We start from the raw sequence: 27,080 nt of genomic DNA on the forward strand, positions 1-27,080 counted from the left end.
TATCGGGCACTTGTTTCATGGCTGCAATAACTCACTGGAGCAAGATCCTTACTAGTGCACATATGGAAAAATAAACAGAAAGAGGGGCGGTCACCTACAAAGTGTAGCTTTATTAAATTCACTGTTTAAAACACGCATTATATACACTCTCTGTGAAAAGATCAGGAACTGAATCAAACATCCCAGGCTCTGTATATGTATATCACCCATGGTGACAGGTCTTTGGCTAGTGGAGCAATGGAAGCAAGGCAGCAGAGTTTGGCACAAAAGCTGCCAAGCTATGCAGAGTGTAGCAAGGAAGCTGGGTCCGAGTGCTAAAACCAGTTTAGCCCGATGACGGGACAGAACGGCAGCTGGCAATCCCCAGGGCCGGGTGGGATGACATAACAAACTTCTGCTTTTGTCTGGCTTTCCAAAATGAGTGCATTAAATGCATGTTTTTTACCATTGAATTTAATAACGCTACACTTAGTTGTTGACGCCCTCTTTTTCTGTTTGCTTTTCCATAAATCTCATGTCATGTCTGTTTGGTCAACTTTGGTAGATCATGTCATATTGTACCCTGATAGGCAATTAGCTTACTGCTATGTGCAGCTTTATACTGGCATCCTCACCCAGCAATAGTAAGGAAATTAAAGGATACTATCATCATTTGTGTGATCATGTTCAAAAGCATGTTTAAACTACTCTTTTAGATTACTGTACAGCTAGCAGTTTCATAACGCACAACGTCTGTGTAATTTTTTATTTTATTTTTTTCCTCTAAATTAATAAATTAATACATAGTTTGTTTCCTCTAAAACTCTTGCTTTTTACAACCAGATGGATGTACTGAGGATCTTTATTGGTTCTCCAGAAAGTTTGAACCTCCGTAACATCTTATGGCATGGATTTGCTTCACCTCATGAAATTCCCCCAAAGTAAGTTGAAATACATTATGGGTGGAAAAAAAAATAACGTCCTGCCACAGGTACATTTATTTCCAAACTGAGAAACCTAGTGCAGCCAAAGCATGGTAATCGTGCTGCAAAGTTTCTAGAGATTTTGATGTTAAGATATTTAAAGAGCAACTCCACTTTTGTTGAGAAAACAAAAATTCTCTGGGTGACCTGTGTACATATATGTTTTAACAAACATATATGTCGCAGATTTCTACCTTTTGTTATTCTGAAGAAATAGCTGTTTGTTTGTCTGTGTCCATGTGAATCTATATGGGAGTGGATTTATAATGATCAATCACCTGGTGCACCTGCAGGGCTCTGAGGAACGTGGCAGGGACTGCATCCCTATAGACTGAATTTTATTTGGGTGTATCTCCCAAAAAAAAACGTCATTATTGTTGCGCGAGATGCCAAAAATCTGACCTGTAACTTCAGACTTCTGTGAAAATCAGTAAGCTAATCACACAAGCAGAAAATTTAATTTCTGGGGGGGCGTTGTGTACAGAACACCTCCAGGTAGCCATATTGCATTGCATTTTCCAGAAAAATACAGAGCTGCACATTGAAAAGGAAATGTACTTTTTAATAACATTCAATTACAATGTGACTTGTGTCACAATTGTATATGCTATATTATAAATTTTTTATTTGCTATTTTTTTCCCCACAGAATTGGAGTTACCTTTTAAATCTGACAGTTTCTGTACAGAAAATAGAAATTATATTTGGTTTGATTCAATTATATATATATATTTTTTAATTTATAGATCCTTTTTGTTCTTTTTATTTACTTCATATACATTTGTGCTCATAAGTTTACATACCCTTGCAGAATTTGATTTCTTGGCCATTCTTAAGAAAATTTGACTGATAACACAAAAACATTTTCTTTCACTCATGGTTAGTGTTTGGCTCAAGCTATTTATTCTCAATCAACTGTGTTTACTCTTTTTAAATCATAATGGCAACAGAAACTACCCAAATGACCCTGATCAAAAGTTTATATACCCCAGTTATTAATACCGTGTTTTGCCCCCTTAAACATCTATGACAGCTTGAAGTCTTTTGTGGTATTTGTGGATGAGGCTCTTTATCTTCTAAGATTGTAAAGCTACCCATTCCTCTTGGCAAGAAGCCTCCAGTTCCTGTAAATTCTTGGGCTGTGTTGCATGAACTGCACGATTGAGATCTCCCCAGAGTGGCTCAATGATATTGAGGTCAGAAGACAGAGAGAGCCACTCTAGAACCTTCACTTTATTCTGCTGTAGCCAATGACAGGTGGACTTGGCCTTGTGTTTTGGATCATTGTAATGTTGGACTGTCCAAGTATGTCCCATGTGCAGCTTCCTGGCTGATGAATGCAAATGTTCCTCCAGTATTTTTTGATAACATACTGCATTCATCTTGCCAACAATTTTGATCAAATTTCCTGTGCCTTTGTAGCTCACACATGCCCAAAACATCAGCGATCCACCTTCGTACCTTTCATCCTAGGCCTTGACTCCTCTCCAAATGTAGTGTTTATGGTTGTGACAAAAAAGCAAAATTTTGGTCTCATCACTCCAAATGACTTTGTGCCTGAAGGTTTGAGGCTTGTCTCTGTGCTGTTTGGCGTATTGTAAGCCGGGTACTTTGTGGCATTTGTGTAGTAATGGCTTCCTTCTGGCGACTCGACCATGCAGCCTATCTTTCTTCAAGTGCCTCCTTCTTGTGCATCTTAAAACAGCCACACCACATGTTTTGAGAGAGTCCTGTATTTCACCTGAAGTTATGTGTGGGTTTTTCTTTGCATCCTGAACAATTTTCCTGGCAGTTGTGGCTGAAATTTTACTTAGTCCACCTTACCGTAGTTTGTTTTCAACAGAACCCCTCATTTTCCACTTCTTGATTAGAGTTTGAACACTGCTGATTGGCATACTCAATTCCTTGGACATCTTTTTATATCCCTTTCCTGTTTTATAGAGTTCAACTACCTTTCCCCACAGATCCTTTGGCAATTCTTTTGCTTTCCCCATCACTCAGAATCCAGAAATGTCAGTGAAGCACTGGATGAAAGATGCAAGGATCAGGAGTCCAGAAACTTTTATACACACACACGCTAATTACAAGCAAAGGGATCACAGGTGAGAATGATACCTTTAACCACTTACGGACCGCCCGCCTCAGTCCGCCATCGGTAGCGGTGGAGGCGATCGGGTCCTGTGTCCTGTTAGGCCAGGAGATGAGATAGGGGAAGATGGGCCCCCACCCATCTCCATACCACTGCAGGGCGGAAACATCACTTCCGCCCATAGCTCTTAAAGGGCCATAGGGCCATTTTTATTTATTTTTTTCAGATTACATAAAAAAAAAAAATTTTATTCCATTTTTGTGTAAATATGAGATCTGGGGTATTTTTGACTATTACAAGGGATGTTTACATTCCTTGTAATAGGAATAAAAGTGACACCATTTTTTTTAAAAGAACAGTGTTAAAATAAGAGGTAAAATAAATAAGAAAACTGTGTTCAAACCACACATGTGAGGTATTGTGTTAATTGTTAGAGCAAGAGCAATAATTCTAGTCTAAACCTCTGTAACGCAAATCATGCAACCTGTAGAATTTTTTAAATGTCGCCTATGGAGATTTTTAAGAGTAAAAATTTGTCACCATTCCACGCGCGGGAGTAATTTTGAAGCGTGACATGCTGGGTATCAATTTACTCAGCATAACATTTCACGATGTAAAAAAAAAAATGGACTAACTTTACTGTTGTCTTATTTTTTTATTCAAAAAAGTGTATTTTTTTTTCCAACAAAATTGCACTTGTAAGACCGCTGTGCAAATAGGGTGTGACATAAAGTATTGCAACGACCGCCATTTTATTCTGTAGGGCGTTAGAAAAAATAAATATATAATGTTTGGGGGTTCTAAGTAATTTTCTAGCAAAAAAAAACGTTTTTAACTTGTAAACACCAAATCTCAGAAAGAGGCTCAGTCCTTAAATGGTTAATAGCCATTCAAACCCCTTTGTGTCAACTTGTGTGCATGTTATCAGGCCAAAATCACCAGGGTATGTAATTTCTTGATCAGGGTCATTTGGGTCGTTTCTGTTGCCATTATGATTTAAAAGGAGTAAAAACAGTTGATTGATAATAAATGACTTCAGCCAAGCTAACCATGAGTGAAAGAATCGTTTTTGTGTTATTCATATTCTCTGAAAAATGGCCAAGAAATCATAAATTCTGCCAGGGTATGTAAACTTATGAGCACAACTGTATATGTTGTTTGTTTTAAAAATAAATGTGTAATACAATGGCGAGGCAAAACACAGGTACACCAAATAGCGCAGATCAAATAAATGACTAATTCAAGTGTATGTATTGCTCAAACTTTTTTTTTTTCAGTTTTGGATAAACTAGAGAAAGGTTACAACATTGCCAGATTATTTTCTTTGTCTTTCTGTAACTTTTGGACAAATTTCCCTTTCCTTCCTGTCACTTTACCTTTTTTCCTGTAAACAACGATTTATTTATTTTTATTTTGTTTATTTGTAACAATGGTCACCAGTACAAATAGGAGAAAAAAAATCACACTGGGGACACAGACCGCAATATAATTTTCCAGAAGGCCTGACCCTTTCTATATCTAGATCACACTTAGGTCGGCCATAGACAGTTCAGATCTCGACCTGTCAAGGAACCGGCCAAGATTAAAACCCTGTGGACAAGGCTGCATGTACCAAGTTAATCGATCGATCAACTTGGGTAAAATCAGCCTGCCGGATTTACTTGTGATTTTCGCTAGTGGCTGCTATAGCCACTAGCGTTAATCACTGTCTTCTCCTGGCGGGGGTGGCTTCCCCCAAACCCCCCCCCCCCCCCCCACCTTTTGCTGGGAGGATGTAATGTCTCTAGGCTGTAAGAATTCCCCTGTCAGCACTCTTTTTGTTGATGGGGTAATTGTGCAAATTTCTTTCCTCCAACCCGTGATTGCAGGAAAGAAATTTGCACCATCTATGGCCTGCCTTACATAGTTCACAGGCTAGAACTTTCACAAGCGTAACTGGATAGGTCCTTGGGGAAGTCCCTCCTATAGCTGTCATAAGAGAGGAACCTCCCTGTTGAATGAAGAACTCAGGGTCCCAACCGGGAAAGCAACAAAAGCAAGCCAGTTCCTCTCTCTAGCATAATGTTGTGTTTCATCTGTGCCTTTTCATCAGCACATGTGCAGTAATAAGCTTTCCTTAAAAAACAAAGCCTTGGGGGCAAGCTGCACATTCTCAATTTGGTGTGTATTGCTAGAGCCTTTTTTTTTTTCTTGGGAGAGTGCATGTGATTAGCACAGGGCTAATTAGCACTGTCCAGACAGAGAGTCAGGGGTCCTGCAGCCTCATAGGACAATCAAGGGAGAATAAAAACTCCTACAAGCTTTAACCAGGCACTGATAAAAGTCATAAGACTGCTTTAACTGCTGATGAGAAAAGATATTTAGCAGTTTATATTTACTAACATAATTGCATTTCCATGTTCTGTGTACTGTGGGAGACCAGATATAGTGAATGCAGGATCCTGGGTTTAGTAACGATTGTGAAGATTTCTATAAACCTAGATGACATACCAGAATCAGAATTACTGTATGTATAAACTTAATACCACTATAATCTTTTGCACAGTTAAAATTTTTGAATATTCACTGTATTTGCTTGTATGTACACAATGAGTTTTGACACATTGCTAATTAGCACATTTTGACTAGATAGGTTTATTTCAAGAAATGCTGCACTGATTTTTTTTTTTTTTTTTTTATGTAGTGGATTCTTATCTTCTTTTACAAAAGTTTTATTAATAAACAATACAACATATACGGACAACATTGGGATGGTTACAATTTGTGATAGACAGGCATATGGTAAAAAATAAAAAAAATAAATAAATATATATATGTATATTTAACAGAAGAAAAAACCAGGATAAATTATAATAAAAAATAAAAAAAGGGGGGGGGGGAGCATAGACAATAACCTTATTCATGTCACAGACACAATGGCCCAGGTAAAAAAAGAATGTAAGGAAGAGTCCAAAAGCCGCTTTTTGGGGTATAATGGATAACATTTCATGCTTACAGTCCCAAATGACGGGGGGCAAAGGTAACATAAAGAACAATATTTATCAAAATAACCGGCTTCTTATCTTTAAGTATGTTAGAGAATTTATGGTGGGGGCACAATGTTATTAGATCAAGGATATTGAGATTGGAGTTCAGAAACTAATTTTAATCAATTTGCATCATAAGATTAAGTGAAAAGTTTGTATTGTAAGTGTTTTGACTGATACGCTAATACACAAAGAGCATATGTTTTTAACCTGATTTGAGCTTTAATTATCTGCAAATTTTATAGGAAATAATAGTTTTATTTAGAACCTTACACGCTATTATTCATTCTTCCATTTTATCCTATGATTTATTTTAAATTCAAAAACACTCCTTTCTTCAGGTATTGTTCTATGCTCCTGCTGTTTACTGGAGGCCTGGGACAGATCCTACAGGCTAACCACTGTAACTCTGGAACGTTACTTGTCCACCGCCCTTACTTTCTTTTTAACAGTGCAGAGGAATTACAAGTTTTTCCAGGTATGTTGTCAGAGCAACATTGCAATACCAATTTTTTTAATATTTTTTTTTTAAGAAACCCTAATGGCTAAAGGTCACGTCACACCACAATGCTGTGCACTGCAGCACACGCTTTGTCGCACTGTTTTTTTTCTTAATAATTCTGCTAGTTTCTAGCCTTCTGGTCCTACGATGATAACACTCCCTAATGAAGAGAAGAATTATCATGCTAGAATGTGCACACCCTGTGTATTTTAAAGCAGAACTACACTGCATTTGAGCAACACAAACCAAAAATGTTATTTAATTCATTTGTTATATTTAAAGCAAACTCCCGCATTCATCCATGATTCCATGCTTTAGTCTGCTGAGAAATTGCGTTGAAAATCCTCCCTCTTGCATTTGTTACCGTGGTCATCTTGAGTAAGGGCAAATGATTCATGTACAATTTACTTCCTGGAATCCATCTGCCATTATCACAGGCATGGAGGCAGGAGGGCCTGCTCAGCTGAGAAATCCCATCCTCCCTTCCTGAAGACGCCTCGGAAATTATGATTTGCCTAGGCCTGAAAACCAGAAAGTAACTTAAGACATGTAAAAAAAATTTAAAACAAGTAAATAGAATATACTCCCCTATCTATTTATTAATGCTAGCAGCATAAGGATTAAAACAAGTCTGTTGATTGAGAGAGTGAAGTTCCACTTTAAGCTGTAAATGGTAGCACGTCTACCTTGTAGCAGTGGGACCCTCAGTACAAATACCGGACAGGACACTACCTACATGGAGTTTGCATGCTCTACCTGTTTGTGTTTGTTTACTCCGGGTAATCTCCACACTCCAAAGATATGCTGGTAGGGTAATTAGTTTAGGTACCCCTAGTGTGTGTATGTGTGTAGATGTGACATGGGAACCTTAGGTTGTAAACTCTTTGAGGACATGGACTGATCTGAATGTACAACATGTAAAACAATGCATAAATTGTCCGATTACATCATTATGGAAACCAGGGGCCTACCTGACACTGATAGCCGCAGCCTTGTCCAGTGCCCCTATAGCCTGCAGCCAAATCAATGGATTTTTATAGGACCATCTGTGGAAGACTAAGAAAAGGCTCCCATAAAAGTTTGAGGTATCAAATATATTGTAGTACGCTGTGCTATCAAAATTAATCATACAGATGAAAAAAATCTATGTGAATAAAAATAGAATTAAAAAGTGCTAGAGTGTGCTGTGCAAACTTCAAGAGGAAGTAAACCCTTCCAAACAACTTGGACCTATAGGTAAGCCTAGATTAAGGCTTACCTGTAGGTCCAAGCAATATCTCCTAAACCTATATGGTTTAGGAGATATTTGCCCGAAAATGGGCACCGCTGTCTACGGCGGCGCGCAGGCGCACTAAATGCGGCAAATCCAAGAATGGATTTGCCAAATTTGTCGACTCCCGTGCGCATGCGCGGGAGTGACGTCATCGCGGCTTCGCCGTATGACAGCGGCGGAGCTGCGAGGCGCGACTCCCGTGCGCATGCGCGGGAGTGACGTCATCGCGGTTGCGCCGCTGTGATTCGTCGGAGCTGCGAGACGCCACAAGCAACATGGATGCGGCGGACTACAGGGGACAGCGGCGACTTCGCTGGCTCCTGTGTCAGGTAAGTGACACATAATGAGCTACTATGCGATGCATAGTAGTCCATTATGCTTTACCTTTGCAGGGAAAAAAAGAGGAAGTAAACCCATCAGGGTTTACTTCCTCTTTCACAATTTCAGTCCATCAGTGCTCCCAAATCCTTCATGTGATTCAGTAGATGTTGTGCAAACTGATGTAATATTAAAGTGCTGAGTTCACACTCCGGTGCCCCCCCTAGGTATTAGCCCCTCACCTTAGAGCGTGTGACCCTGCAGTTTAGACTTGGTCAATACACACCTTGGAACCTATAAATGGTTCAGCAATATATCCGGAATCCTAGGTGGACTTCACTTATATCTCAGTGTGCCAATGGAGTCCCTCTTGTGCCTGTTATTCAACAGCGTAGCACCATCATTATTACACTTTCATTCTTTATCTGCCATGGATTAGCTGAATGGTGCTGGCAGCAGTTGGTTGTTTCAGATTTTATTTCATTTTAATTGACAGCGTGAGAGTATTACTATTTCAGCAATGGGACGTGGCCACCTGGTGATGTCACATGGAGCGGGATCTTGTGTGTGTCAGTAGTAACAGGTTGGCTGTGGTCTTCTCTGCAACAAGTCACTGTAGAAAGGGCTGGATCTCGTACGCTGACACACTGACATACTGCTCCCTTACTTGACCAACTATGCTAACGTGACCTCGACCAGCGGAGACCTTCGTCCGGAAACCACTCATGCCCACATCACTGTTCTACCCAAGGCGGGCAAAGACCCCAGTGATTGCGCAAGCTACCGTCCTATCTCGCTATTGAACATTGACGCAAAAATTTATGCTAAAGCCATAGCGAACCGGCTGCTCCCCTTGATACCACAATGGATCTCGCGGGACCAGACGGGGTTCATCCCGGGGAGGGAGGCGCGGGATAACTCTCTTCGCACACTTTCCCTGATGGCGTATGTACGGCGGACTTCCCAGCCCACCCTGTTACTTTCCACAGATGCTGAGAAGGCGTTTGACAGGGTGGACTGGGAATATCTTATGGCAACGCTGACGCATCTAGGAATTGGCCCCTCTTTGCGCTCTAAAATATCGGCCTTATACCACCGTCCTACTGCTCAAATACGAATTAATGGCACCCTTAGTGACCCCTTCACCTTATACAATGGCACCCGCCAGGGATGCCCACTCTCGCCAATTTTGTTCGCGATCTCCCTAGAACCATTCCTCTCCCTCATCAGGCGCAACCCGAGTATACATGGTATATCAATAGGCAAAACGGAACACAAATACGCAGCATACGCTGATGATATATTGTTTTATGTACAACAACCGCTGATCACCCTCCCCAATCTTATGTCTGAGTTTTCGGCCTATGGCTTGGTTTCGAATTTTAAAATTAATATGTCCAAATCGGAACTGTTAAACATCTCTGTCCCCGCCCGACAGGTGTCCCACCTGAAGCGGAACTACCCCTTTACTTGGTAGATGAGCTCCATGAAATATTTAGGTATTCAACTCACTCCCTCCCTGTCGTCCCTATTCCGCGCTAACTTTATACCCCTGCTTAACACACTTAGGTCAGATATCCAGAAATGGTCCCAGCTGCGACATTCTTGGCTGGACAGAATCGGGCTGGTCAAGATGAATTTGCTGCCCAGGGTGCTCTTTATGCTTCAGATGGTCCCGTTCGGGATACCGGTTGTTTTTTTTTACGATTTTGACCTCTATGGTAGATAGATACATATGGAATAGGAAAAGACCCAGACTCCCTAGGTCTCTCCTCACCCGCCCTAAGTGTAAGGGTGGCTTAGCAGTGCCAGATTTTAAGCTTTATTATCGATCCATTGTGTTGACAAGGCTCTCTGACTGGAAATATTGCAAAGAGACTAAACTATGGGTTAATCTAGAGACAGACCTATGTGGCACTGAACTCTCCACACTGATGTGGATCCCGAGGAAATTCCGGACTCTCTTACCTACTACGTCACCGCTAACGCAATCATCCTTGATGGTATGGGACTCTGTGTAAGACACATGGTTGGTCGTATAATTCCCCCCTGATGCCCTTGATGGGACACAATTTCTTCCCACCTGGTAATATGGACCCTCAAACTCATCCATGGCAGCTGGGCAATAACATCTACCTGCATCAAATCGCCGGCCCCTCCGGCGTTTTGCCGCTCTCTACCATCATGGGTTCATCTCCCATATCATATATGGACCACTGGAAACATCATCAATTATTGGCCTTTGTACGTTCGCTCCCAAAACCCTTACGCTCCTTGGCGGAGCTTACGCCTTTGGAAACCGCATTTGCCGACACTAGCCCAACTGAGAAGCCAATCTCGTATTTTTATCAAGCTCTGCTGTCCCTCACTTCTACTAGTACTCCCACATTCCTACGCAACTGGGAACGGGATCTACAAATGGAACTCTCGCTGTCCCAAAAATCACAAATCCTAGCCCTGGCACATACCTCCTCTGGATCCTCTAAAACGTCGGAAATGGCGTATAAACTTTTAACCAGATGGCACTACACGCCTGTGGTATTGCATAGGTTTTTCCCCCTGACCTCACCACTGTGTTGGCGGGAGTGCGGTGAAGAGGCTACTCATGCTCATATTTGGTGGTACTGCCCGAGGATCCGTCCATTCTGGCTAACGATTCTATATTGGATTAAATAGATCCAGGGATGGGAGGTTCCTAATGATCCATGGTATGTTTTGTTCCACTGCACGGGGAAGCCAACAGGCCCTTATAAAAGATCAATTACGCCCCACCTCCTTAATGCCGCAAAAACCCTCATTCCACAATTTTGGAAACTGAGGAAGATCCCTACGCTCCGATGTTGGTTACTCAACGTGGATACCACTTATTACATGGAGGACCTGACTCTCTCCCTCCGTGGCAAATCTGAGCTGGCAACAAAAATTTGGGCCTGTTGGGTTGCCTTTAAATACTCCTCTAACTATGCAGATATAATGTCTCAACCACTGTGATGTAATCATAACACCTAAGGTTTTTTAAGGTAATTTTGGAGCTGATATCAGAGGCGGACCTGCATCCCCCCCCCCTCCCCTCCTCCCCCACCTTCACATCCCCCACACTTCTCTATGTTCTTTATTTCCTGCCCTTTTCTTCCTTTCTTCCTTTTCTTTTCTCTTTCTCTATATCTGTCAATTGTGTTTTCTCTTTAATAATGGAAGAGAAGGGTGTATTCTTATTACCGCAGAGGCTGGATGGTTCCAGCGGCAGTGATTCGTACCGATCACCTGGTCATGTGCCTTTGAAATCCTGACGATGGTTCCAGTTCATATGCTGCCTCTATTAGCTAGGCCCTCGTGGGCGGTATTTTGTTTTGAACCATGGCTGCTGATAATGTGATATAACTGTCCCCTGCGCTGATTTACGTATTGTCTATTATGTTATTGTACATGCTTCTTTTCTTCAATAAACATAAAAAAGAAAAAAAAGAAAAAAAAAAAGAAGAAAGGGCTGGATCTCTGCTTGCTGGTCTCTTCTGTGTACAGTGTCTCATGGAAGCCTGGAGGAAATCAGCCAGTCACACCAGTGGAAAGAACTTTGCACTTCTGCTAGGAAGAAGGTGTCCAGACAAGAGCAGCACCTATCCACAGATGTTGGCAACTACATGACCTTGTCCCATGCAGAGAGGGAGACCGAGCAGGGAGCAGGAAGCTGAATGAGTGAACGAGAACCCATAAAAGTTATTCATAAACGTTTGAGGTGTTACTGCATAGGCACAGCCAGTGGCAAGAAGATTTGGCTGAATGGTGTAACCCTTTTGCAAGGCTGAAGTTCTTAGATTAAGGTAAATATGAATGTGGACGGAGTGGGGAGAGACTTTTTAAACAGGCGGTTATAAAGTCAGCATGGGGGGGGGGAAGAGAGGAGAGCAGCAGATGATTGAGGCTCGCCACAGTACTCAGTAGCTGTGATTACTGTGGTCAGCAGAGAAAAGGGGGTCACAGGAATTGGCAGGTTCAACCAGATTTTTTAGACCATAGCGAGGGGTAAATGACACAGCACCAGCACTGTGCTGTATAACATGCTTTAAAGGATCGGGATATACACAGTATCTCACAAAAGTGAGTACACCCCTCACATTTTTGTAAAATTTTTATTAAGTCTTTTTATGTGAAAGAAGAAATTACACTTTGCTACAATGTAAAGTAGTGAGTGTACAGCTTGTATAACAGTATAAATTTGCTGTCCCCTCAAAATAACTCAACACACAGCCATTAATGTCTAAACCACTGGCAACAAAAGTGAGTACACTCCTAAGTGAAAATGTCCAAATTGGGCCAATTAGCCATTTTCCCTCCCCAGAAACCCTGAAACTAAGCTGAAGCATGGTGGCCAAGACGATACAGTGGTTAAACAGGACATGTTTCACTCAGAACAGGCCTCACCATGGTCAACCAAAGAAGTTGAGTGCACGTGCTCAGCATCATATCCAGAGATTCTTTGAAAAATAGACCTATGAGTGCATTGCTGCAGAGGTTGAAGGGGTGGGGGGTTAGCCTGTCAGTGCTTAGACCAAATGTCGCACACTGAATCAAATTAGTCTACATGCAGAAGGAAGCCTCTTCTAAAGATGATGCACAAGAAAACCCGCAAACAGTTTGCTGAAGACAAGCATACTAAAGACATGGATTGTGTCTTGCCTACAGTCAAGCATGGTGGTGGGAGTGTCATGGTCTAGGGCTGCATGAGTGCTTCCTGCACTGGGGATCTACAGTTCATTGAGGGAACCATGAATGGCAACATGTACTGTGACATACTGAAGCAGAGCATGATCCCCTTCCTTCAGGGACTGGGCCGCAGGGCAGTATTTCCAACTTGATAACGACCCCAAACAGACCTCCAAGATGACCACTGCCTTGCTAAAGAAGCTGCGGGTAAAGGTGATTTTTGAACATATATGAATTTTGGATCTTATTACACTGATTGGACTATTATGTACTTTATTGATTATTGAATATTGTTTTTGTTTACATTAGCACTTTATTTGAGTTAGCGCCACATTACTATTTATTCTATTTTGTTTGTGGGCACACTTCTTTAATGTTGGTTGCCACTCCTTGAGGTTTTGGTTTAATTTAGTTTGCACATTCGTTTTTTTCCACTTTTACTAAATGTAACACTGCTTTGTTGGCCCTAAGCTGTCCACAAGTTATTGACTTGCCCAGGTGAGAAAATTTCTTGCCAAATTTCTTGTGTCAAAATGAAGTCAAGCAAATCTTTAAAGTGAGACACTTTGAAATTGCGCCAAAATATATTATATTAAGACATGGCTGTAAAATACTTCTTCTTTAAAATAAGTATTAGTTACATTTCTTCCATAGTCTTTACAGGCTTTTGAAGAATTCTCTGTGTCATGCAGCCAATAACCAAATGGTAAATGTATAAGTTTGTAAAAGGTCCAGGTGTTACCTTTCTGATGCTACATAAAAAACTGGTAATACCCATGTGCACATATCATAACAATTCCACCCGCAGCCCCTTATTGAGAGCTATCTATTGCAGGAAGTTGGAGGCGAAAATGATTTATAACTGTTTACTTAATGTAGATCTTGATGAGGAAGTACTGTCTTTGTCTGAAAAGTTGGTGGAAGAATCCAAATTCGTGTTGGCTAATATGATACCCTACTGGAAGGAGGCAATTACAGCCTTCAAACAACTCAGGTAAAAGAGCTCACTTTTTCTAAGCATTTTTATATTCAAAAGCACAAAGGAAAAGGTTGGCACGGGGAGTTCACAGAAGTCACACACAGTGCTTAACTGTTTTAATACTAGTGCTACAGACACCTTGCATGCAGGTAATTTAGTGCATTTAAAGGAGAAGTATGGCCAAAGCTTGGAAAGAGTCCTACCATATGACCATCGCTAAGAGGCTGAGCCAGCCCCTTCTGCCCCCTCCACAGCCCAGCGCTCTCTGCTCAGAGGGGGAGAACTGAATGATCAGCGGTGTTTGATCGCTCAGCTCTCACTTCAGAGCCGGGGGCAGACAGATGCAGCATCAGATCTATGCTGCATCTACCCAGGTGACTAGAATTGTTTGTTTTGTTTTGTTTTTTTTAAATCCTGAACTACTCTTTTAAGTAGTATATTGAACCATAAATACTATTAATTCCCATATAGATAATCATTCTGCAGGTTGTGAAAAGCTGTGAGAGGATAGCTAAGCTAACAGACAGCAGGGGAAGTTGATTGGTGTGGGCAAACTTTTACTGCGGTCAACCATAATTGGTTAATCATAGTGATCTCTTGATTGACAAGCACCAGTAGACTTTTGAGGTTTCCCAGTGGCACTTTGCAGTTCGTGACCGATAAACGGAACGATTGCTGAAGCATAGAACTGCATCAAAAAGCCCCCAATACACAAGGAACCTTCCCAGAAGAACTTTAATTTATAGAACAGCTGCGTGGGAAAAAGGTTGAAACTAAAGACAACCAAGCAAAATGTATTTTTAGATGACGGTCAGAACTTTTTTGAAGCTCTGCACTAGAGTTTTGGAATATTGCCATCATGTTGTTTTTTTTTTTTCTCTTCTTGTCATTATCTGTATTCAGATATGCAGACTGCGCTATACTAATACTTCCACAGCTTGAATCTGGTCTAAGACTCATCTTTACCACTGTTAACAACTGTCCGGATCGGATGCTCACTGCTGAAGTTAGTAAAATCTAGTTTAAATAATGTTACTTGCAATTCTCATTCTAATTCCTTGTTTTAAACAAAGATGGCAGTTGCTGTAGCATATTTAATAGACAAACATGACCACATGTCTGTCTGTCAGCTGACAAAGTCCACCCTGTTGTGTTTCCAAATATCAAGTTTTCTTCATATTTACAACTCGTGCCTATAATTGTGGACACCCAACGTAACATATTCCCTTTCACACGGCGGGTCTGATCAGGTCCGCCTGTCAATCTTTCAGACGTACCTGATTGGATGGTTCATTCACCCCTATGGACAGATGGGGTCTGTTTACACCAGCTATCTCCGGGTCCCATCCGGCTCGCTAGAAATACAGAAGAGGATCCATCTGCTTCCATTTAGGCAGATCGGATCAGAGGGTAATTGGATGTAAACGAACAGCAGAGTCTGTTTACACCCGACTGCCCATTGAGCAGAGCGGCTCTGTCTGTGTCCATTCTGCATAAACTGAGTAGACATGGATGTGTCATCCGTCTGCTATGATCTAATCAGCAGGGAATCTGTGAGAAGATCCTCTGTTGATTGGAACTGAGTCCACCCTGTCTGAAAGGGGCCATTGTTTGTGTGCCTTGAACACAAAAAATAACCTATTGAAAGCATGTTATGGATTGGCACAGCACTATTTCAAATCAGCAAGTGGTGAAAATATATTGATGACACCATTTTACATCTGTCAAGCAAGATTTAGCACTGTACTTTTCTTCACTAAATCTCATTTGTGAACTTCCAAATATTTTTTTCTTAGATCAGAACTCAAGACAAACAGATAAATACATAGCTGAAATCCATATATTTTACTGTTTTGTATGCCACATAATTTTTTAATTATGTACAGCAAATGTTACATACTAATAACACAGGGTGGATATACTGTAGATAGACCCTGGGTTATAGGCTGCTACCGTCATATGACTGGACACACCCCAGACATCCTCCTATAACACTACCTCACTTTATGAGACCTTTTTTGCTAGTTATATTTTGCCAAAGTCTTTACAGGCTTTTGTAGAATCCTCTGTGTCATGCGGTTGCCAAATGGTAAATGTATAAGTTTGTAAAGTTCCAGGTGTTACCAGTTTTTTCAGATATGTAGCATCAGAAAGGTAATACCCATGTGCCCACATCATAAGAATTCCATCTGCAGGTGCCCCTTATGGAGAAATTCTCCTATTCTTAACTATTTTTCTTTATTTTAGTTCAGATTCTCCAATCAGCTCTGTCCTGCCTTCTACCATAACATTAGTAGCAGTGCATCTGCATCAGTGTAACCTTAGTAATACTTTGAGAACCATAACCAGACCCCACACCACTGGGATGGCCTGCAATGTTGCTTTGGGCACTGGTCCTTCTTTGGCACTCTGCGTGGCACAATGCGTATAGTTGGCGTGCTATACAGTTTTAGGGCTGTGGTGCATTATGTTTCCAGACCTTGTGCAGTAACTCCAAGAAACAGGGAATGTGTTGGAATTTATTCACTTATGGAGTGTTTAAACATTCAAACTTGGTGGCAAAAAGTCCACCATTTAGAGCTTAGCCTTAGGTGAATGACTAGGTGTTACATCACAATATACGTTCTACTTTTAACCACCACTTCCACCCAGAGCCCTTATAGGATGCTCAGGCACTTCCTCCTGCTCCTTCTCCCCGAGAAACAGGATTGCTATGTATCCTTCTCGGAATACGCTTACCCCATTTAGGCACAACTACTCTGTAGTTACTACACAGACTACACTCACTGATAGCAATGGCGAACACCAAGTGCAAGAGAACTACATCTCTTCAACCCCATAGATTATTCCAGATCTTGTACAGAATTTGCCCTTAAATACTGCTAAGGGACACGTTTTGGCCTTATCCATCCTTCAGAAGTCTCTGACCTCAATTTGACTTGATAGAGCATTTATTCAAGCTGTCTTATGGATTAGACCCCCATTACAACACCCTGTGCTTCCTTGGGATCTCCATTTGGTCCTCTCTCCCCTTAAAAAAAAAAAAAACACCATTTGAACTCCCCATGGGTGATCCCAACTGTAAAGTATCCTTCATGGTGATAATCTGTCAGACATGTTTCTGAGTTAGTGGCCCTAAATATGCAGAGTCTTTAGTGATTCTTCACAGGGATGAAGCGGTCTTGTGTCCAAGACACTACATTATAATCAATGTGGCCTCAGCCTTCCACCTTAATGAAGGTATTGTCTTCCCTTCTTTGCACCCTGCTGAAAAGCATCCCAAAGCAATTGCTCTCCACTGTCTTAAATGTTGTCAGAACTGTCAGGGTCTTTCTGACAGCCACAGCCTTTATTCAAAAATCAGACTCCGTTGGACACCTTGCTTTTTAAATCCACCATTGCTAAGTGGATAAGGTCACTCACCTTGAAGGGTTATGCTCTTAAGGACAAGGTACCTCCTGGAAATTGTACATACTCCACCAGATCAGTGGGAGTTTCCTGGGCTTTTACACATTAAGCTTCTGTTGCCCAGCTTTATAAGGCCACCACTGGGTCTTCATAGCTTCTCTAAATTCTACCAGGTGGATGTCCAAGCCTCAGCGAATGCAGCCTTCAGCCAAAAGGTCTTTTAGTGGAACTCTGAGTTGGGTCTCTGACTCCTGTTTGTTTTGTTGGGTTTGTTGGCACTATTCTGCCTTGTTGTCCACACCTCTGGTATCCCAAGGTCTATGAATACCCACCCTGTGTCCTGTACTGTACAATTTACAATAAAAGGAATTTTACTTATCTGTAAATTCCATATCTTGGAGTACAGTAAAGGATACAGGCCGCACTCCCCTCTGTTTCTGAGATACTCTAGATTGCTTGTTAAAAATTGAAGCTCTCACAGAGTGGGGTAGAGCTATAGGGGTATGCCCAAGTTTTTTTTTTTTCAAAAGCAGTCTAAAACCCACAGTCTATTAATTAACCAGACTATGTCCTGTAATGTACTCCATGATATGAAATTTACAGGTAAGGCAATGTTCCTTTTTGTTCTTAGATCTGCTGCACTATGCAGCTAGGAAGATTACTCTACTGCTTTCTGGTCCTACTTTACTTTGTCCTGGATAACTGGAGTTAAGTACTTGACATAAGAAGTTGCTTAGTTGACCCAGCAACTTTGTCACAAGCCTGACTGTGCAGTGTGGCAGTGGTGTTTAAGTGACAAGATTTACTGTACAAAATTATAAATCTCTTGCAGTAAAACTGTAAAATATTTTTTTAGCTGTGTATTTGACAGTTTACCCACAGTTCTAATTTAACACCACAAATGGCATTGGGTATAGAGCTGTCAAATAAGGGCCTATTCACACCACTGTGCTTTGATAGTACACAGTAATGCATGTTACATATGTTAGTGTGCTGCGATTTAGTCATTTTGAACAGCATCCCAACACATCTGCATTGCTGCACGTAGTAAAGCACTGCCATGCGTCATGATGTGCTGTGATACAAACAATGCATCAGGTCCCTTGTGGTACATTCAGCAGCCTATTCAAATAATGGGGTTGCTCTAATACAGGGGTGCCCAACCTTTTGAAGAGCGAGGGCCACTTAACCGACTTGGTAACCGGTCGCGGGCCACAATGAGCGGAGCAGGTGAATGGCATGTCCATGTCTACTCTGCATTTGCAGAGCGGACACAGACGCAGCCCACGATACTTTTTGGCAGATCGTATTGGAGGTAGAACACAAGTCGGTTTATGTCTGCCACTACTTAGAGGTGAATGGAAGGTCCAATTGGTCATACTGACTGTGTGAAAGGGGTCCAAGGCTGTTTTCACACTGATGCACTGAGGTTTACCCGCACCATGTGTGCAATGCAGTGCTGCTTTGGCTTTCCTGGAGTTTGCAATAGACTTCTATTATATTCTGCAGGTTTGGTGCACTTGCAGAAAGCTTACCAAACTCGCAGGTAATAATAGTCTACGGCTCAGTGCAGGTAACCTGCAGGTAAACTGCTCTGCACCTGTGGATCAGTTTGAAAGCAGCTCAGTACCCACTGCAGAAAAGATATGCCCATATATACACTGTGATTTTAGTAATACACTGACCTTTATTAACAGTATTCTTTCTATTCTATCCCAGAGCAGGAGGTCGCGGGCCACTGATTGGGCACCCCTGCTCTAATACAATGCATGTTAACACGTGACGTAATGCATATGTGTTAAGCACACCAAAACACATTGGGGTTGATTTTACTAAAGGAAAATATGTAATGCGCTGCAAGTGCACTCGCTCCAGAGCTTTGTAAATGAGATAAAGCTTCACTTTGCAAAGAATACATGCAAAAGAAAATAATAAATGGCATTTTCGCTTGTACATAATTGAATGATAGAAATCAGCAGAGCTTTCCCTCAGATCTAGAACAAATGCAACATCATTGTTTTGCAATATATCAACCTCATTGTCTTGCTCGGAATATGCCCTTAGAGTCCATTCACACAGGGGCAACACGACTTCCAGAGCATCTTTGGAAGGCAACTTGGACACGACTTGAGTATGAATCACAGTGCGACTTGAGGTGACTTCAACGTGACTTGGGGCGACATACAACACGACTTCAAGTCGCCCCCAGGCCAGGCGACTTTGGCTGTGGCCAATAACAGAATATTCAGCTCTCGAGGAGGAACTCCACGCCAAATTTTAAATAAAAAACCGGCATGGGTTCCCCTCCAAGAGCATACCAGGCCCTTAGGTCTGGTATGGATTTTAAGGGGAACCCCCTACACTGAAAAAATGGCATGGGGGTCCCCCCAAAATCCATACCAGACCCTTATCTGAGCACGCAGCCTGGCCGGTCGGGAAAGGGGGTGGGGACGAGCGAGCACATGCTGGGACTGTGACGTCATAAGGTGCGGGATCACCGGGTGACATCACTGTGTGCTCGGATAGGGTCTGGTATGGATTTTGGGGGGACCCCCATGCTGTTTTTAAAACTCATACCAGACCTAAGGACCTGGTTTTCCCCTGGAGGGGAACCCATGCCAGTTTTTATCATTAGAGAGGCGACCTTTTCCTGTAAAGTCGCTTTAATATAGATGGAGATCCGACTTGGAGGCGACTTCCATTGAATTCTATGGGTACAAGTCGCCTAGAATTCGGAAACCTTTTCTGAAGTCAGAGAGACTGCAGTAGTGTGCGTTAAGACGGATCCATTCACTTTGATTTTTTTCATGTAGCGCGACTTGAGGCGGCTAGGGGCGACTTGAAGTCAGATCCAAAGTTGCCCCTGTGTGAATGGACTCTAAAGGTTTGGTGGTCTTAACTGGTCTACATGCTTTCTGGTATGTATTTGTGTGTGTTTTTTTTTTTTTTTTCCATATCTTCCATTGTTATGATGACATAGTTTGCCAGGAAAGCCATTTTCATGCTTTACTTTTTTGTTTTTCCCCCAAGTCTAACACTCTCTACACAACCTTCGATGAGGTAAATATTCTTCTGACCTATACAACTGTGTGTTTCTTCTAAGGCTCTGTTCACACCTACGCCCAACAAGACAAATTTGAAAATGAAGTTCAAAGTACAGAAACTTATTTCTTGGCAGATTACAGGTGTTTTCTGCTTTTTACATTGGTGACCTTTTGACCTGTACTAAATTGTGGCAAAAATCACTGCATCGTGCGACTTTCTGTCTGAAAACAAAACGCCTAGGTGTGAACAGAGCCTAAATGTGTAATAGATACAGTAATAGTGCGATTTTACATTTCTGCACTGTTTATAGATAAATAGGGTTGTATGGGTAATGTAAAACAGGCTGGACAAAAAAAATTCAAAATATAATTCGATATTTCAAAGTTCTTGTCTAGTAGAGGAGTATATTTATAAATGATAAATTTCACATAAGATACTATTACATGTAGTATGTTTTTAGCATATATTACAGTTTATATTCACTTTTTTTAAATAACTTTACTAACTGTAAACTCTTTGTTGGCTTATTGGTATATGTATATTATTTACTAATTTCAGCCCTGATGGATGGGGCTTGTTTGGTCCCTGAGATGCATTGGAAAAACATATGGAGTGTGCTGTTGTCAACCCAGTTTGGACTTGGATCTTGACGTTGGTGCTTTTTTATTCTTCTGGCTATATTTTAACGTGTTCTGTTGAAACCTTCTGTAAGTGTGTGGAGCCTAACCTCCTAGTGTTCAAAAACTCAGTCTGAACTCTACATAAATCTGTGGGGTTTATCAGTCCTCCATTTATGCTCATTAGGTATTAATGCAGGAATCAGAATGACAGCCCCCGAGCTTGCACCTTTAAAAAAACAGGTCAGCAACATCATCTTGCATGTTTCTTTCCTCGCTGATTTCCTTTGAATTAAGTTTTAGGAATGTTTTCAGTAACACAGTTAAATACATATACAGTTGTGCTCAAAGGTTTGCATACCCTAGCAGAAATTGTGAAATTTTGGCATTAATATTGAAAATATGATCATGCAAAAAACTGTCTTTTTAAGGCTAGCAATCACATGAAGCCTTTTATATCACATAGTTTTTTGGATCCTTTTTAAATCACGTTAACAGAAATCACCTAAATGGCCCTGATAAAGTTTACATACCCTGGAATGTTTGGCCTTGGTACAGACACAGAAAGTGGCACACACAGGTTAGAATGGCAATTAAAGGTTAATTCCCACATTTTGTGGCTTCTTAAATCACAATTAGTGTCTGTGTATAAATAGTGAGTTTGTTAGCTCTCACATGGATCCACTAAGCAGGCTAGACACTGAGCCATGAGGAATTTGAAAAGAACAGTCAAAAACCTGCGTAACAAGGTAACAAAACTTTACAAAGATGGAAAAGGATATAAAAAGATATCCAAAGTCTTGACTATGCCAGTCAGTACTGTTTTAATCACTTATTAAGAAGTGGAAAACTAGGGGCTCTTTTGATACTAAGCCATGGTCAGGTAAACCAAGAAAGATTGCAGCCACAACTGGCGAAATAATTGATCAGGATGCAAAGAAAAACCCACAGGTAACTGCAGGAAAAATACAGGCTGCTCTCCAAAAAGACGGTGTGGTTGTTTTTAAGGAGCACAATTCCACGATCGATACTTGAACAAAAAAGAGCTGCATGGTTGAGCTCCGGATGGGGTTCTGAGTGCACTGAGAGAGTTTCTGCAGTTTAATAGACACTCTGCCAGTGCAGCGGTGGTATGGGACTTGGTCAAGGCATTCCTGAGGGGCTGCCTCATTAGAGAAATCACAGGCATCAAGAACCGCTCTAGGGAATGGGAGGACAGAGTAAGAGAGGAAATGATGATTAGAGAACAGGCATTGGTAGCTTATCCCTCCCAATCCAATCATGACGCATGGACAGAGGCGCCATCTATGTATAATTCAGTTCTAATGTCAGCAGCGGAGAAGAGGAGATGCTTTCACCAGCAGGGCTATTTTGAGGAGGGGGGGGAATACAGGACACCTTCTGGCTTTAGTAGCTAGGGAACAAGGAGATTCCACAATTATTACAGCCATTAAGTCTGCTATAGGGGAAATACATACTCTTCATTCTGACATATTAAATGACTTTCATCAGTTTTACAATGACCTATATACCTCTAAAACGAGTTATGATCCCACAGAACTAACCTCATTCCTGCAATCTTGCCCCTTTCCCCAGCTTTCAGATGCTGACAGGGACACGTTGAATTCTCCAATTACCCTGACAGAATTGACAGATGCGTTAGAGGAGGCCCCACACCACAAATCACCAGGCTCAGACGGAATACCAGCTGAGGTGTATTCTCGGTATGGTGGGGTCCTTCTCCCACCATTGTTACAGGCTCTTACTGAGGCTATACAAATGGGTAGCCTACCTGGTAGCATGCAAGAAGCCATTATAGTTGTACTTCCTAAGCCTGGTAAGGACAGACTTCTGCTGGACTCATACCGCTCGATCTCTTTATTGAACGCAGACGTTAGGTTGCTGGCACGAGTTTTGGCCACCAGACTATCTCGAGTGATAGGCAGGTTGGTCCAACGTGACCAGTCCGGGTTTATTCCTACACGCTCAAGGGCCAATAATATTCTACATTTGTTAGTAAACCTGCAGGTGCCGGTAGATAATCCTGGGGGTAGGGCCATTCTGTCACTGGATGCTGCAAAGGCTTTTGAAAGTGTGGAGTGGCCCTACCGCCTGGAAATCCTGGCAAGGTTTGGTCTAGGGAGCCAATTTATAGCTTGGGTGAAGGTGTTGTACTCAGGGCCCAGAGCTAGACTCCGTATCAATAACAGCTTATCCTCCTCCTTTGATCTAAATAGGGGCACCCGGCAGAGGCGCATGTTATCCCCATTACTGTTTGCTTTGGTGGTAGAGCCTCTGGCCATTTTGATCCGCAACGCACCAGAGGTTGTAGGGTTTCACAGAGGCTCGCTGGAAGATAAAATATCCCTGTATGCGGACGACTCATTTATTTGGGCGACACCGTGGATTCACTGCAGACAGTGATGGGGATTATAAATGCTTTCGGTGGATTTTTGGGCTGTACCATAAATTGGTCCAATTAATTTTGATGCCCATTGACCCCCTGGTGGCGCCTTTACCAGCAGGAGCAAGCCAGATTTACATTGCACGTAGCTTTAAATATTTGGGGGAGGTGGTGTCCCCAGATCCAGCAGACTACCTTAAATTGAACTTGGGCCCGCTATTAGACAGGCAGAAGGCTAAATGTAATAGCTGGTTTAAGCTTCCCTTGTCAGTGGTGGGACGAGTGAACCTACTAAAAATGGTATGGGCTCCACAACTCTTATGTGTTCCACAATTCCCCTATATGGATTTCAAACAAATGGTTCAAACGCATTGATTCCTTAATGCGAGATCTGATATGGAAGAAGAAAAGCTAGGATTAGCTTAACAACCTTACAGTATGGTAAGGACAAAGGAGGACTAGCTATACCACATCCTGAACTGTATTTCATAGCCTCACAAATCCCACAGCTGGCAGGGTGGGGAGAGGATTCAGGGGACGACCCCATAATTAACCTGGTCACAGTGTCCAGTCCCACATTGAAAGCAGCTTCCCATATGGAAATTGACTTGCCAAGTATACCACACTCAACTCCCACAAGCAGACTTCTTAGAAAAGCGTGGCAGGAATTTCTGAAAGCTAAAGCATTTAAATGCCCACTACCCTTTACCTCATTGTGGAATAACCCCAGATATTAAGAACTTCAGGAACTACAAGGGTTCTCCCCCTGGAGAGAGAGGGGAATATGGTTCTTCCCACAGCTTTACGAAGGGACGGTGCTGAAAACTTATGAACAATTATCCAAGGAATTCTAATTGGCTCCAAGGGGATTTTACAAATACCTCCAACTTATGCAGGCCATACACGGTCGAATTTCGAACAAATTTTCTTTTCAAAATCAGAAAATTCGTTTTTTTTGTGATCCGATGATGCCACCATTGATTTTCGAAATTCGGCCGACCAAGCCTTCAATTTCACCGCATGTTGCTACAGAAAATAATTTTCTTGGCTGGGAATCTTCTTTTCTCTCCGTACATTTTCTTTTATCTCCGTACATTTTCTTTTATCTCCATACATTTTCTTTTCTTATTACGTTTCTCGCACGATTCTCCCATCATTGATTAGAAAATCGTTTGTTTTTCTAAAAATTTCCAACATGTCCGATTCCTCAAATTTTATTTCCGCACGAAAATCGGCTGTTGCTGCAGCCCACTAATGGTGCGAAATTCATACGAAAATTCTTAGATACGATTTTCGAAAGAAAATTCTTTCGAAATTCGAACCGTGTATGGCCGGCATTACACATGCTTTATGGACACAGCAACAGACTCACTCCTTAGCGGTATCGTCATCTCCGCTGCTGATGGACATTCTCTGGGCCGAGACTCGGAAAGGACTTATATCTAGGATATATGCTGAATTCCAGGAACATAAAACATAAACTTTGTGTAAAAAAAAAATATAAAAAATAATAATAAAATTGTAATTTTGAGAAACATGTGGGAAAATATAAAATATTCCACGGACTCAACATGCCTATCAGCAAATATCTTGGGGTGTCTACTTTCGAAAAAGGGGTCATGGGGGGGGGTGTTTGACCTGTCCTGGTATTTTATGCATTACAACATTAGAAGCTTATGTCACACATCACCCACTCTTCTAACCACTTAAAGACAAACCCCTTTATGACACTTTTTGTTTACATGAAAAAAATTTTTGTTTTTTTTGGTAGAAAATTACTTTGAACCCCCACAAATGTATATTTTTTAAAGCAAAGGCCCTACAGATTAAAATGGTAGGTGTTGCAATTTTTTTTTTCACACAGTATTTGCGCAGCGATTATTCAAATGCAATTTATTCGGGAAAAAAAACACCTTCTTTAATTTGAATGCACTAAAACACACTATATTGCCCAAATGTTTGATGGAATAAAAAAATGATCTTATGCCGAGTACATGGATACCAAACACAACATGCTTTAAAATTGCACACAAACATGCAGCGGCGACAAACTACATACATTTTTTAAATCCTTTACAGGTTACCACTTTAGATTTATAGAGTATGTCTACTGCTAAAATGACTGCCCTTGATCTGACCTTTGTGGTGATGCCTCACATGCATGGTGCAATTGCTGTTTACATATGACACCAGACCGACACTTGCATTCGCCTTTGTGTGTGAGCACGGGGGGACAGGGGTGCTATTTAAAAAAAAATATATATTTTTTATTTTGCTTTTTTATTTTATTTTTAAACTGTTCCTTTCATTTTATTACTATTTTTTTTATCTCAGGGAATGTAAATATTCCCTATGATAGCAATAGGTAGTGACAGGTACTCTTTTTGCAGTGGGATGTTCCCTCCAACTGCTTGTAAAAGCAGTCTAGAGGCGAATTAGCTGCTAGGGTTGCTTTTACATTAACCACTTTCAGACCGGACCATTTTGCTGGTAAATGACCAGAGGTCTTTTTACACTTTGGCACTGCGCTGCTTTAACTGGTAATTGCGCGGTCATGCAATGTTGTACCCAAACAAAATTTGCGTCCTTTTCTTCCCACAAATAGAGCTTTCTTTTGATGGTATTTGATTGCCTCTGCGATTTTAATTTTTTGCGATATAAACGTAAAAAGACCGCAAATTTTGAAAAAAAATGATATTTTCTACTTTTTGTTATTAGAAAAATCCAATAAACTCAATTTTAGTCATACATTTAGGCCAAAATGTATTCAGCCACATGTCTTTGGTAAAAAAAAAGTCAATAATTGTATATTTATTGGTTTGCGCAAAAGTTGTCACATCTACAAACTAAGGTACGTTTTCTGGAATTTACGCAGCTTTTAGTTTACGACTGCCTATCTCATTTCTTGAGGTGCTAAAATGGCAGGGCAGTACAAAACCCCCCCAAATGACCCCATTTTGGAAAGTAGACCCCCTAAGGAAATTGATAAGAGGCATGTTGAGCCCATTGAATATTTTATTTTTTTGCCTCAAGCGATTGAATAATGACAAAAAAAAAAATATTTTTTTTTTTTACACAAAGTTGTCACTAAATGATATATTGCTCACACATGCTATGGGCGTATGTGAAATGACACCCCAAAATAAATTCTGCTGCTTCTCCTGAGTACGGGGATACCAGATATGTGGGACTTTTTGGGAGCCTAGCCGCGTACGGGGCCCCGAAAACCAAGCACCGCCTTCAGGCTTTCTAAGGGCGTAAATTTTTGAGTTCACTTCTCACTACCTATTACAGTTTTGAAGGCCATAAAATGCCAAGATGGCACAAAACCCCCACAAATGACCCCATTTTAGAAAGTAGACACCCCAAGCTATTTGCTGAGAGGCATGTTGAGTTCATGGAATATTTTATATTTTGCCACAAGTTGCGGGAAAATTACAAACTTTTTTTTTCTTTTCACAAAGTTGTCACTAAATGATATATTGCTCACGCATGCCATGGGCATATGTGAAATGACACCCCAAAATAAATTCTGCTGCTTCTCCTGAGTACGGGGATACCACATATGTGGGACTTTTTGGGAGCCTAGCCGCGTACGGGGCCCCGAAAACCAAGCACCGCCTTCAGGCTTTCTAAGGGCGTAAATTTTTGAGTTCACTTCTCACTACCTATTACAGTTTTGAAGGCCATAAAATGCCAAGATGGCACAAAACCCCCACAAATGACCCCATTTTAGAAAGTAGACACCCCAAGC

At 41.4% G+C, this 27,080-nt stretch overlaps 1 protein-coding gene across 3 annotated transcripts in view; it reads left to right on the forward strand.

Annotated features, from left to right (window-relative positions):
* Positions 1–27,080, forward strand: part of ERMARD (ER membrane associated RNA degradation) — a 148,604-nt gene that overhangs the window by 67,386 nt on the left and 54,138 nt on the right. For 2 of the 3 annotated variants that reach the window (XM_077486281.1, XM_077486283.1), the window contains exons 6-10: positions 823–920; positions 6,418–6,554; positions 13,753–13,867; positions 14,756–14,858; positions 20,291–20,320. In XM_077486281.1, coding sequence (XP_077342407.1) covers positions 823–920; positions 6,418–6,554; positions 13,753–13,867; positions 14,756–14,858; positions 20,291–20,320 — 483 coding nt within the window. The remainder of the gene's footprint in view (positions 1–822; positions 921–6,417; positions 6,555–13,752; positions 13,868–14,755; positions 14,859–20,290; positions 20,321–27,080) is intronic. The other variant, XM_077486282.1, reaches the window with a different exon arrangement.

The sequence above is a fragment of the Lithobates pipiens genome, unplaced genomic scaffold (genome assembly GCF_037356315.1).
Source record: "Lithobates pipiens isolate NorthernLeopardFrog02 unplaced genomic scaffold, aLitPip1_a1.2 Scaffold_18, whole genome shotgun sequence".
Lineage (NCBI taxonomy): Eukaryota > Metazoa > Chordata > Amphibia > Anura > Ranidae > Lithobates > Lithobates pipiens.